The sequence below is a fragment of the Myodes glareolus genome, chromosome 19 (assembly GCF_982192425.1).
Source record: "Myodes glareolus chromosome 19, mMyoGla1.1, whole genome shotgun sequence".
Lineage (NCBI taxonomy): Eukaryota > Metazoa > Chordata > Mammalia > Rodentia > Cricetidae > Myodes > Myodes glareolus.
Genome location: NC_142044.1, coordinates 47,376,740 through 47,390,967, shown reverse-complemented (window position 1 = coordinate 47,390,967; position 14,228 = coordinate 47,376,740). Strand labels below are relative to the sequence as shown.

Here is a 14,228-nt window from a genome sequence, read left to right as displayed (position 1 = left end):
GACTCTCAGAAGGTTTTTCAGTCATTAAGAATGAATCTTTTGGGTGGTTGCTGCATATGCCTTTAATAGTAGCACTCAGGAGGCAGAGTCAGGTGGATCTCTGTGAGTTTGAGGTCAGCCTGGTCTACAAAGTGATTCCAGGGTACAAAAAAAAAATTATCCAAATAAATAAATAAAAAGAATCTTCATCTTCCTTTCTTCTTCCAGGAAAATCAAATGTAATGGATGCACTTAGTTTTGTAATGGGAGAAAAAACAACTAATTTAAGAGTAAAAAGTATTCAAGAACTTATTCATGGAGCACATATTGGAAAACCGGTTTCTTCTTCTGCAAGTGTCACAATTATATACATAGAGGACAGTGGGGAAGAGAAAACATTTACAAGGATTATCCGAGGTAGAGTGTGTGTGTGTGTGAATGTGAATGTGTGAATGTGTGAGTGTGAGAGAGAGTGTGTGTGAATTTTCGTTTAGAGTCAGATTGACTGCTCTTTCTTTGAAGTGTGAGACTTACTACTAATCACTGAAATAGTGAGTAACAGACTCTTTTTCTTAGAAGCAAATAACAGAAACTGTTTTAGTTCCTATTAAATACTCTTACTTATTACTTTACTTATTTAATACTGTAATACTCTTACAGTATTAAATACTTATTAAATGCTGTCAAGTAACAGTTTTATACTTGAATATTTACTTAAGATGAAGGAGGGAGCCTGTCTCTAAGTAGAGACATCATTAAATTGCTTTCTCTGCTTCTCTGTGCTTGTTTTCTTGTAAATAAATATATTTTGGCTTATATATACATAAAAGCAACTTGAATACAATGTTTATTTCTTATTATTTATTACTTATTTATTCATGAATTCCCCGTGTTACTATTATAGCTCATCTGTAATTATATCATGCAAAATGTTAAAGTCATAAAATGACTTTATACATAAAGATAGACATTTTATTGTTTTTACTTGTTGCTGTTTTCTTTCTAGTTCACTAGAATAAATATTCCATCTTCTCTCCCTCCCTCCCTCTCTTTCTGGACTGGGTCTTGATATGTAGTCCAACTGACCTTTATCTTACAATCCTTTTTAGGTTCTCAAGTGCAGATATCACACACATGTGCTACCATGTCTGACTTCACTACATTTCTAAAGTATGAAAACTGTATTACCAATTTACATTATATATATATATTTATATATATGATATATATAATCTAAATATTTCTGCATTTTATCACTTGGAGTAATCTTCGGTCAATTTTCTCGCTCCCTTTTGGACATTTATTGATTGTGATGAGCTCTCAATGTGCTGTTAACACAAGTACAAGTGATCCTCCTAAAAGTGCTGGAATATGTCACCATACTTAACCTTTGGCTTTTTATTTGAAAATTCTCCATTTCAATAAAAATTTCTTTATTCACTGTATTCAAAGTTGAAATAACTTCTCCCACATGAAGAGACATCCCTTTGTTCCTTATAGATACTGTGAACTACGGCAGAGCTTTCCTTTTGTACCAACCACCCAGTTTCAAATAATTATACAGAGACTTATATTAATTACAGAATGCTCAACTGATAACTCAGGCTTATTTGTAACTAGCTCTTACATTTAAATTAACCCATTTCTATTAATCTATGTATTTCCACATTGCCGTGGCTTTACTAGTCCTCTGGTATCTTGCATCTTGGGTGGCTGGCTCAAGTCTCCCTCCAACTCCACCCTTCTTTCTCTCTGTATCTCCATTTGACTTTCCCACTTAACTTTATTCTGCCTGGCTATAGACCAACTCAGCTTTATTATTAACCAGTGCGAGGGATACATATGCACAGAGTATGGAAGGATTATCCAACAGCAAGATGCCACTTTCTCACATGCTATTTATTTTATTTAAATATTTTTTTATCTCTAAGATACGAACTCTTTGAGATAAAACACTTTTTATCTGTTACTGCCATGAAATAATCTTTAGCATATAATATATAATATTTGTTGAGTAATGAAAAGAGTTTATGTATTGGTGTATTAGTTATTTTATTGTAAAACTAGTTCAGTAAAAACATTTTACAGTGGTTTATTTTGTTTATTTTAGGGGGATGCTCAGAATTTCATTTTGGGGATAGACCTGTGACTCGTTCTGCATATGTAGCACAGTTGGAAAAGATAGGCATAATCATCAAAGCACAGAACTGTCTAGTTTTTCAGGTAAGTAGTTATATTCATTTGGTCTGTTTTTAAAACATGTTATCATATTTTACATGCTGTTGTGCTTTACTGTTGTTAATAGGGAACTGTAGAGTCAATTTCTATGAAAAAACCCAAAGAGAGAACTCAGTTTTTTGAAGAAATCAGTACTTCAGGAGAGTTTATAGGAGAATATGAGGCAAAGAAAAAGATGTTACAAAAAGCTGAAGAAGATGCACAATTTCATTTTAATCGGAAAAAAAATGTAGCTGCAGAGCGGAAGCATGCAAAAATTGAGAAAGAAGAGGTAAGATGTTCTGAAGTAATATCTTGCAGTACAGTAAGTACATATTCAATAGAAAAAATTCTGTTGTAAAATTATAAATTATTAGTCAGGAATGGTGGTGCACACCTTTAATCCCAGCACTCAGGAAGCAGAGGCAGACAGATCTCTTTAGTTTGAGTCTAGCCTGGTCTATAGAACTAGTTCCAGGATAGTCAGGGCTATACAGAGAAAATTTGTCTCAAAAAAAGCTAAAAACAAACAAAAAGCCCAAATTATTGGCTGTGTGGTACTAAAAGATTCCATCAATAATGTGAATCAAAACCTGGCATTCAATAAAAATTTGAAAAGGTAGTTTCAACATTTATTTTGTGTGTTTATGTGTACCATAGATCCATATTTGGTGGTCAGAGGACACCTTGCAGGAGTCAGGGGTCCCTTTCACTATGTGGTTCTTGGGGATTGAATGCAAACTGCCAAACTTGACAGCAAGTACATTTAACCTGCTGTGCCATCTTGTTGCCCCAAGATAAATTTTTTCTGTATGCCATATAAGACAATATAGCAGAGGTACTCAACACTTTTGGATCTTGATTCTTATATACTTGTAAAAGTTACTGAGGACTGCCAAAGAGTTTTTCATAACAAATTGTATTACTGATATTTGTATATTTATATTTCAATTTTATTATTTTTATGTGTATGGATGGTTTGTCTGTGTGTGTGTGTGTGTGTGTGTGTGTGTGTGTGTGTGTGTATGCTCACGTGTACCATGTGACTGGTGCCAGTAGAGGCCAGAAGAGGATAATGGATTGGTGTAGGAGGTTTTTCTGTCTATGTGTTGCTTTCATTGGTTGAATAAAGAAACTGCCTTGGCATTTTGATAGGACAGAACTTAGATAGGTAGAGTAGACCAAACTGAATGCTGGGAAGAAGGGCAGTGTGGCAGACACCATGGTTCTCCTGCCTAAGACATCAGCTGGTTAGACTCATGCTGGTAAGCCACAGTCAGGTGGCAATACACAGATTAATGAAAATGGGTTAAATTAAGATGTAAGAATTAGCCAATAAGAAGTTAGAGCTAATGGGCTAGGGAGTGTTTAAATGAATACAGTTTCTGTGTAGTTATTTCAGGCATAAGCTAGCTGGACGGCCAGGACTTAAAGCAGGCCCTCTCACACAACAATGGCTCCTCTGGAACTGGAGTTGCAAACTCCCACCATGTGGGAGCTAAGAATCGAGCCCAGTCCTCTAGGAGAGCAATCAGTGTTCTTAACTGCTGAGCCATCTCTTCAGCTATGTTTGAAGAAAAACTATGTTTTTCTGTTTTAAATTAAGACTCAATAATTTTTAATTGGTTAAAATCATTTCATGTTAGCATAGCTAATATATCAATGAAAAATAACTACATTTCCAAAATAAATTACAAGAACAACATTGTATGTTTTTATATTCTCTGATGTCTGGCTTAATGGAACATAGCTGTACTCTCACAAACATTTCTAATTTTTTTTAACATGGGTAATGCATTGTAATTCAAGCTTTCCCCAATCCACTTCCTCATTAAGTACTTATTATTCAGAGCCCCATTTAAATTATTATCTCCTACTTTCTATCATATTACTAATTTAGTTTCTTTTGTAACATAATTCTATATAAAATTGCCTTGTTTTTGTTTGTGTTTTTAGCAGTCTCTGAGTCCTTTGCCTTCTATTAGAAAAACTAGAATATAAGCTTTGTAAGAAAAAGGATGATTTGTCTCATTTCATTCTCAATCATTTTCCCAACACATAGAGCAGGATCTGCCATGTAGCTCAGAAAATATTTGAGAAAATAAATGAAAGATGAATGTGTTCCTTATTGCTCAGTTTCTTCATATTGTAAATGTGTATATTATGTTCTGTATTTTGTTAGTGAAAAGGGATGGGCCTTAAGTAATAGCATAGTATTTAGAGCATACTGAAACAGCTTTTAAAATAGAAGAAAGTAAAACATTTTCATAAAGACAATTAGAATAGTCCAACTTTCTGATTATTTTTTTACAATAGTTTTGGCAGGCATCTGTTTACAAGTTGCTAGTGAAATTTTGTTGACGAGGACCCCACCTCATGAGTTGGTGGCCCACTCCCTTATTTTCTTTATTGCTAGCACAAATGTTGAGAATTCTTCCTTTTCGTGTTTAATTAAAATTTAATATTCCTGTTAGTTTTATCAGTGTAAAAATTACTTCTTAGAGCAAGAATTTTACTAAGAATCACTGTAAAGTGGCTGGGGACCTATTTATGTAATGCTCCTTTCGTATTCCAGTGAAGAAGATTCCAGCAGTGTTAAAGAACTTGTCAGACTTTCTGAGAACCCATGTTGACAGGTGGTACTTTACTGTCATAACCTGGTCACTGAGCGCATGAATGCAGACTCACTTCTTGATTGCTGTTTTATTTTAGAAGTATATTAAGAAACCTTTCAGTAATTCTACTTTTGTCAGGAATAATCTCACTTGGATGGATGTGGTGGTTCACATCTGTATTTCCAGCACTTGGGAGATATATAGGAAAATCAGAAGTCCAGGGGTATCCTCAGCTGGATAGAAGGTCTAAGACTAGCTGGACTATATGAAACCTTGTCCGTCTCTCCAAGAAAATCAGAGAAAACAGGGAAGAGATAATGCTTTTCTATGACAAATTTCATTAGCAATGATGTGATAATATACTATAGAGGTCATGAACAGAAGCTTAAATATATACCCTTTTACCTTCTCTTCTACTGTTTTTATAGGCAGAACGTTACCAAAGTCTTCTTGAAGAATTGAAAATAAACAAGATACAACTGATGCTTTTCCAACTATATTACAACGAGGAAAAAATTAATGTTCTGAACACTGAATTAGAGCATATGGACAGGAATTTGAGTGTTGTAAAAAACACTCTTTCTCACCATGAAAACATAATTAAAGCTAAGAAAAAGGATCATGGCATATTAAGTAGGCAACTACAGCAAACGGAAAAAGAACTGAAGTAAGTTTTTAAAATAGATATCAGCAGTTAGACTTTTAAAAAAGTTTTTTATGGCAGTTATTTAATCTGCTTATGCTCGTGTGTGCCAGCTCATCCTTACTGTAGCATGCATGTGGAGACCAGAGGACAACCTACAGAAGTCAAGTTTATCTTTTCACCATGTCGGTTCTAGGAATTGAACTCAGGTTAATTTTGTCAGCAAGTATCTTTACCCACTGAGTCATTTCTCTAGTCTAAAGGTTGAGTTTCATATAAATTGAGAAAATATAATTGACACTTTAGAAGTTAATATGCTCAGGAGACAGTACTGGGTACTGAACTTAGACCTTCACACTCTGTAGGCAAGAAGTTTACCACTGAGCTGTATTTATCAGTGTAAAAATTACTTCTTAGAGCAAGAATTTTACTAAGAATCACTGTAAAGTGGCTGGGGACCTATTTATATAATGCTCCTTTCATATTCCAATGAAGATTTCAGCAGTGCTAAAGAACTTGTCAGACTTTCTGAGAACCTACAGATGAACTTTTTTAAAATTTGTATGTATGTATTTATTTATTTTGTTTTGTTCTTTCTTGTTTTGAGACATAGTCTCACTGTGTAGCCAGCCCTGACTGCCCTCAAACTCATAGGGATCTGCCTCCTTCTGATTCCTGAGTTCTGGGATAAAAAGTGTACACTACCATCCCTAGTGGAAATTTACTTTATAAAATGGACATTTTAGGGCTGGAGAGATTATTCAGTGTTTAACAGCACTGGCTGCTCTTCCAGAGCTCCTAAGTTCAATTCCCAGCACCCATATAGCGGCTCACAACCATCTGTAATGAGAGCTGGCACCTGCTTCTGCCTCCAGGCATATATACAGACAGAATACTGTATGTAATAAATAAATCTTAAAAAATAAAATGTAAATTTTAGTTTGTAATGTCTCTAGATATACAGAAAAATTATAAATATGGTACCTTTCTCCCATATGTCCGTGCTGTTTTTCCTACTACTAACATATTGCATTAGTATAGTCAAGAATTTATAAATCAACATTGATACATATTAATTACATCTACATATCATTCATATTTTCCTAATGTCTGCTTAACATCCTTTTTTTCTGGCCCAGAATACCATGTATTACATTTAGTTATTTGTTCTTCGTCTCCTTTGGGCTGTGACAGTTTATCAACATGGCAGTTTTGAAGAAATATTGTTGTAAGCTTTTTATAGGCGGTTTTCTGAAGGTGAAGTAAAATATCATTGAGCATATTCTAGGCATATCCTGTGTATAATATCAACATGATATCACTCGTTGACTGAGATGACTAAGTTAAGATTGTGCTTGTCAGGTTTCTCTACAGTAAAGTTAGTCCTCTAACTGACACAGAGGTGAGAGTTTCTCCACTTTGAGGCAAAGTCCATATGATATATTTGTATTTCTGCACAAGAGGTTTATCTCAGTTATTTGTAAAGTTTTTGTTTGTTTGTTTTCCAAGACATGGTTTCTCTGTGTAACCCTGGCTATCCTAGTGGTCATTAATACTGTTTCTAGACTTTCTCATCTGGCAGATTAGGAAGTATGGTTATATATACTAACTTGTATATACATATTTCTGTATAAGTACTGATCACTCACCAACTGTATCATTGGAGCATCCAATTATATGCATTTCTATAAATAGTTCCTAGGTAGATGTTTGTATTCATATCAACATAAGCAAGAATCATACTGATGTCTCTCAACTTTAATCTGTTACCCCATGGGTTATGTGTAGCTTTCTGTTTCTCTTCTCTTCCCTCTCCTTCCCTTCCCCTCCCCTCCCCTCCCCTCCTCCCCCTCCTCCCTCCCTCCCTCCCTCCCTCCCTCTCTCTCTCTCTCTCTCTCTCTCTCTCTCTCTCTCTCTCTTTTTGTTTAGCTTTGGAGCCTGTCCTGGAACTAGCTCTTGTAGACCAGACTGGCCTCGAACTCACAGAGATCCACCTGCCTCTGCTTAGCCTTATGTTTTTCTAGAAGCTCCTTTTTGAAAACAAGACTTTAATTCTGCTATTGGTTTAAGTGTTCAGTTTCTTTTTTAAAAAGAAAAATTTATCTATTTTTAGTGCATTGGTTTTGTGGAACTAACAGTGGTGAGTTGGGAATTGAACCTGGTTTCTCTGGAAGAGCAGTTAGTGCTCTTAACTACTGAGCCGTCTCTCCAACCCCACAAGTATTTAGTTTCAGTTGTCATTTATAGCAGTATCAGAACTGTCAGCCCATTTCCCCTCAAGAAACAATTTACACCTAGAATACAGTGCTTCTGTATAATTGTATTTGTTTTGTTTTGTTTTGTTTTTCTGAGACAGGGTTTCTCTGTATAAATGCCCTGGCTGTCCTGGAACTCACTCTGTAGACCAGACAGGCCCCAACACAGAGATCCACCTGTCTCTACCTCCTGAGTGCTGGGATTAAAGGCAGGCACCATCACCAATCAACTTATCTTCTTCTAAAGTTTATGGAAAATTACTTTGGCTAGGCGGTCTAGAAAAATTGCTTAGGAGTTGAGTGTATTGCTCTTGGAGATGACTAGAATTAAATTCTTAACACGTTTAATAACCATCTGTAATTCCAGCTCTGGGGAACCTGACATCTTTGTTCTTCAGAGGCACCTTCACTTAGTGTACATACCCATATACAAATACAAACATAATTTAAAATCTTCTAAAAATTACTTAAGCCACCACTTTCTCTTCCCATCCCACCAGAAAAGTTGTTTGATACATTTGTAATAAATTAGACTTTGGTTACATTTTACATTCCATTTGTTATTCCTAACTCTCCTATATCAGTTTTTTTTAAAAAAATTTGTTTATATTGAGGTTCACTCTTGGTGCTATAATGTTCCTTTGATTTTGACAAATTCACAGTTTAACCACTTAAAAAATATCCTTTTGCTTCTACTATTCAACTCTTCCCCTCTCCCTTGCCCAACTTCTGGCAACTATAGATGTTAGTATTTAGGCATCTGTACTAGCTTGACCTTGGAGTATATGTCCTCAGCTATAGCTTCTGAGAGCACTACCTGTGCATATTCACTACATTCCCTTTTAAAAGGACCCTGGACACCTCCCATCTCTCTCCCTCCCCCCTTCCCTCTCTTCCTCCCTCCCTCCCTCTTCTCTCTCCCTCCCTCTTCCTCCCTCTCCCTCCCTCCCTCCCTCTCTGTCCTGCTGCTCAGTCCTTCAGTCCTCAGAGGCCAGTCTCCCCCCTCCCCTTCCCTCTTATATTCCCATTCACCTAATGAAATAGGTGATGAGGATCAGTGGGTCTCCAAAAAAGCATCCCAATGGGAGCAAGAAGTATAAATAATGACACACAGTTCCCATGAATGAGGCAGAGAAGAACCAAGGGTCTATAATTTCTAGTGTCCCAGGAATTCAGGGGTCAATTTCAAGACAGGTATAGGAAGTCCATTGGGTTTTCATGCAAAGGACAGATGCCAAGGACTCTGAGCCCGAGAGACACAGTCACCTGGTACCAGGACTTTGAGAAAAGCCAGAAGACAAGGAGAAGGCTGTTCTTGAGAAATGAAGCCTCACATCCAGGGGAATGGTCAGAGAAGGGTAACCCCGCCAGAGACCCAATTGACAATATTGAATGGAAGGCAAAGCTGCCAGTGAAGGAGAAAGTAGATCAGTTAAAGGTGGAGCAGGTGGGTAGGGTACCAGCGTGAAGTGATTACCTTTCAGTGAACTCTGCCAAAAAAGTGAGAGAAACCACGCTCAAGAGACTAGATTTGCCCTGGACCTGGAGGGAGGGGGGAGGAACTCGGGCTTCCCACAGGGCAGGAAACCCTGACTGCTCTGGGGGATGGAGAGGGAGGGGGAGAGGGAGTGGGGGGAGTGGGAGGGTGGTGGGAGGAGGGGCTGAAATGGAAACTTTTATAATTTAATAATAATAAAAAAATAAATAAATTTAAAATAAAATAAAATAAAAAGACAAAAAAAAAAAAGAGACTAGATTTGTCCTCACTCAGGAAATAGCCAAAGGTGGGGAAGTGGGAGGGGCTCACCAATCTTGCCGGTTTTGGATGGAGGGACCCAGCTATCTGGAGAAGCAAGGCTGTGTTTCAGGGTCAAGGCATGCCTCAAACTAACTGCAGGCGGGAAGAAGAGCCAGAAGAGCCTTCCCTGCTCAGGAAGACAAGGTAGTAATTTAGAAAAAGCAGTGCACTAGAGAACGATGTCATAAGACAGAGTTCACGTGGAGAGACTTTTATTAAGGGAAAGAGAATATAAAAGGAAGGAAGGGGGAGGGGGGAGATGTCTCTGGAGACAGGAGCAGCAGGAGAGGAGAGAGATATGATAGGTGGGTGACGGCCCTTATAAAAGGGAACATAGTGAATGTTTTACAGCTTGGTGGCTACAGCCGTCTCTGCAAGTTAATTTTTAGAATTTATTTTTGAATGATATTTAATTGAAATTTCTTTTAGCCAGGCTTGGTGCCTCATGCCTTTGTTCCTAGTACATGGGAGACAGGAATATCTCTTCGTTCAAGGCCAGCTTTGTATACTTAGCTAGTTCCAGTCCAATCAGGGCTCCATTTTGAGCCCTGTCTCCAAAACTAAAAATGTAAATAAATAATAGATGAATTACTTTTCTTTATATGCTAAAATAAATTCATAAGAATTGCTTTTTCCTTTTTAGATCTCTTGAAGCAATTTTAAATCAGAAGAGGCCTCAGTATATTAAAGCTAAAGAAAATACTTCTCACCATCTCAAGAAATTGGATTTATCTAAGAAATTGATAACAGACAATGAAAAACAATGTTCTAAGCAGGAAGATGACATTCAAACCTTAGAGGCAGAACTGGTTGATTTAGATAGAGCATGGCGAAGTTTTGAAAAGCAATTGGAAGAAAAAGTCTTACATAAAGGACGAGACATTGAATTGGAAAATACTCAGGTGAAAAAAATGAAAATATTAGAAACATTTTTCTATTTCAGTTTCTTTTTTTAATTAAAAAAATCTAAAGGATGATACCTCTGATAATTTGTTGTTATACCTAGAATGTAAATTGTAGGAATTTTTAATTTTCTTTAATTTGTTCACAGAATCTAAATTTAATCTTGAAACTAAGCTATTTTTCCTTCATATAGTTAAATGGTGTTATAATATTTCTGAGTTAATTAAAGCCCAGTATTACCTGGAATTATACTGTTATAAAAGTTAAGTAATTGTTACTAAATTAAAGACAAAACAATTCTGTTGGATATTATATAAGCTTAAAGATCATATATATGTAGCTTTGAAGAGACTTAATTGACAGGAAATTACTTAAGATGATTTTAACTGCTCAGTTATGAGTTAATAATCAATGTAAGACAGTATACATGATTAAAATTATTAATCAGTAAAACATAACTAAAAAAACTCAGTTTTCAAGCATTCTTTTAATTAAAGTATCATTATTCATTTCTTTCATTGAATTAAACTAGTCTTGTGTCACAATATACATACACCAAAGTAATTGTGACTAAGATAGAAAGTACCATTTTCTCCAGATTGGCTTTTTTCAGGATTTTCTGTCAGAGAACTTAATTATAGAGTTTGTCTTCATTACTTTGTTGTTCTATCTAAAGAATTTTTAATAAAGAGACTATCATATTAAGTTCACATATTTTACCTGGAGAAGATGTCTAATGATCTAATTTGTATAAAGATTTTAATGAGAACAGGATGTTGTACAGATAATTTCATTAGCTGAGTAATATGTCAATGCTGTTTATGTAGCTGGATCGTTACAAAGAACTTAAGGAGCAAGTAAGACGGAAGGTAGCTATAATGACACAACAACTGGAAAAACTGCAGTGGGAACAGAAGGCAGAAAAAGAAAGACTGGCATTTGAAAAAAGGAGGCATGGAGATACTCAGGTACCATGGATTGTATGGTCATAATTTAGAATTATTTGCAGTAAGATGTTACTCCCCTTTATATTACTTTCTCAATATATAAATAGATTTATATCAAATTTTAGAAGTTCTGAGGGGCTAGGAGCATATAGATTAGTGATAGAGTACTGATGTCCTGGGTTTGATTTCTCTAGCACAGCAAAATAATTAGTACACTTTTATAGTTAGAGTAGGCAGTCAGTGCCTTCATTTGTGTGTTCAGGGAATGTTTTCTGTACATCTATATGGTAATGAACATGGTCTGAGCGTGCACTTTAGTTCAGTAGAGCAAGGAGGAGGATGGGGAAAGTAAATCTTGTAATATAAATGACTGCAAGGTCATCGAGGATGTTAGATACATTCAGCTCTCTGTATCTGTGGGTCCTGAAGCCATGGAGTCAACTGAAGATCAACAATAGTCAGGGTAAAAATATATTTACTGAGCATTTTAATGTACTTTTTGTCATTTCCTAAGCAATACAATATAACATCTATTTATATAGCATTTATACTGTACCAGGTATTGTAAGTCTTCCAGAGAGGATTTAAAGTATTCAGGAAGAGATATGTGTTGTTTGTATATAAATAATCTGTCATTTTATGTAAGAATATGCAAATTAGGCTAACAATCATGAGGAATGATTGTAGCCCAAGCAGAAGGAGCTAGTCTATGTTGGAAATAGCAACTGGTTTTTTTATTTGTTTGCTTTGTTTTGGGTTTTGTTTTGTTTTGTTTTTTGAGACACGGTTTCTCTGTGTAGCTTTGGATCCTGTCCTGGAACTTGCTCTGTAGACCAGACTCTCCTCGAACTCACAGAGATCCTCCTACCTCTGCCTCCCAAGTGCTGGGATTAAAGGTGTGCGCCACCAGTGCCCAGCTGGAAACAACTGTTAAGGTGGTGTTATTTTCTTAAATTCTTGCCCATCTTGCTTGTTACTTACTGTGTATAATCTCAGTAATAACTAAATTATTTAGATTTCTCTGGGCCTTATAGTTTGCATTTGTACCGTGAGGGTAAGTATGTCACAGTGAAGGACAAACTCAGTAGTCACTCCCTCTTAATGTTTCATAATTCTTTTTCTAATTGGGTATAAACTACTGTTACTGCACATTCAGCAAAGATGGTTCACTATGCATACCCTGATATTTGTGTATGTAGCATGCTAAGTACTGCTGTAAGCCCAGCTTGTTATTGTTTCTAAGTTATGGTTTTTCTTTTACCTGTATCCACTGACTTGATAATCTGTAGTTATACATATTTAAATACTGCACTAAAAATTTGAACGTCTATCTCTCAGATCTTCAAAACTCCAATCATGTATATCTCCAGATGCTACTTTGGGTTCTCCTGTTTGGGTGTTGAGCAAATATATCAACGTTGGACCCCAAATTGAACTTTTCACCAAAATTTACTTCACAGTCTTTCCCCTCTACGATTATAACATTTTAATTTTACTAGTTACTTAGGTCAAAAATATGGAGCCAACCTTTGACTCTCTTGTAGGAAACTTTTGACTTTACCTGGAAAATATAAGAAGAATCTGATTGTATTTCCATTTCTACTGTTATCACTCTTGATCATATCACTGTATTTTTGGTTTGAATCAGTTTAGTAGCCTACTAGCTTTCTTTACTACCACCCTCCCCCCCCCTTTTTTTTAAACTACTACTCTTGATCTTGCACAGAGTCTCAGCATAGCACCCATAATGTTTTAAGTTAAATCTGAAGTTGGCTCTTTAAGTCCACCAAAGGCTCCCTAATTACACATAAAAGTTTAAGTCAATGAGAAGCCATAGACAGTGGCACTGAGTCTTGTTTCGTCTGCATGTACTGGCTTTATGGGATCCTGGTCTGTTTGGATGCTCATCTTCTTGGACCCCCTTCTTGGAGGGAGGGGGGAGGAACTTGGATTTCCCACAGGGCAGGAAACCCTGACTGCTCTTGGGAATGGTGAGGGAGGAGGAGAGGGAGTGGGGGGAGCGGGAGGGTAAAAAAACAAAAAAGAAAAAAGAAAAAAAAAACAAAAAAAAGTTTAAGTCAAAATCTATAAGTGACCTCATGGACTTACCTGATTTGTTGTTCAGTTATTCTCTCCTGGAAGCATGTCTCTTAGGAGAGTTTGCATCTGCAAAATCAGTCAGTGCTCTTAATCACTGAGCCATTTCTCTGGCCCTGAATGGATTTTTTTCCCTTTTGAGTCAGCCCTGACTGGCCTGGAGATTGCCATGTAGATCAAGCTGGCTTTGAACTCACAGAGGCCTGCCTTCCTCAGCCCCATGGGTACTGGGATTAAAGGTGTGTACCACCATAGTTAGCTCGGAATGAAATTATTAAGTGAAATAGTAGAATTTCTATGTTAGGCTTCTTAATTTTGGCATGTGCATTCCATTAGAAAAAAACCTGTCTTGCATGTATTTATTTTTTTGAGGGGGGAAGATATATGTACTTGCATGTGAGTACATGTGCCTGTTTGTATTGGTACAGAGCCCAGAAGATTACAGCATGTATTTTGCTCTATCGTTGTCCTAATTTAATTTCCTTTAGACAAGGTTTTATGCTGAACCTGAAGCTATGCTAACAGCCACCAAGCCCTAGCAATTGTCCTATCTCTATCCCAATAGCACTGGGGTTACAAGTGTGTATAGCCACTCCTGACTTTATGTGGCTATTGGGGATTTGAACTCAGGTTCTTATATTTGTGTAGCCATCTGAGTCATCTCCTCAACCTGTCTTGCTCATTTTTATAACTTTGGTACCTAACACAATAGACGTTTGCTTCATGGATTATCATTGATTATATGGGGAAGAAAGGTTAAAGGTTAAAAATCTG

The 14,228-nt window shown here is 36.5% G+C and overlaps 1 protein-coding gene across 3 annotated transcripts in view; it reads left to right on the top strand.

The window, feature by feature from the left end:
* Smc1b (structural maintenance of chromosomes 1B) overlaps positions 1-14,228 on the top strand; it is a 71,174-nt gene that overhangs the window by 6,811 nt on the left and 50,135 nt on the right. For all 3 annotated transcript variants that reach the window (XM_085678536.2, XM_085678537.2, XM_048444943.3), the window contains exons 2-7: positions 208-396; positions 2,090-2,202; positions 2,285-2,488; positions 5,240-5,478; positions 10,151-10,409; positions 11,238-11,378. In XM_085678536.2, the coding sequence (XP_085534662.1) occupies positions 222-396; positions 2,090-2,202; positions 2,285-2,488; positions 5,240-5,478; positions 10,151-10,409; positions 11,238-11,378 (1,131 nt within the window). In that variant the 5' untranslated portion in view covers positions 208-221. The remainder of the gene's footprint in view (positions 1-207; positions 397-2,089; positions 2,203-2,284; positions 2,489-5,239; positions 5,479-10,150; positions 10,410-11,237; positions 11,379-14,228) is intronic.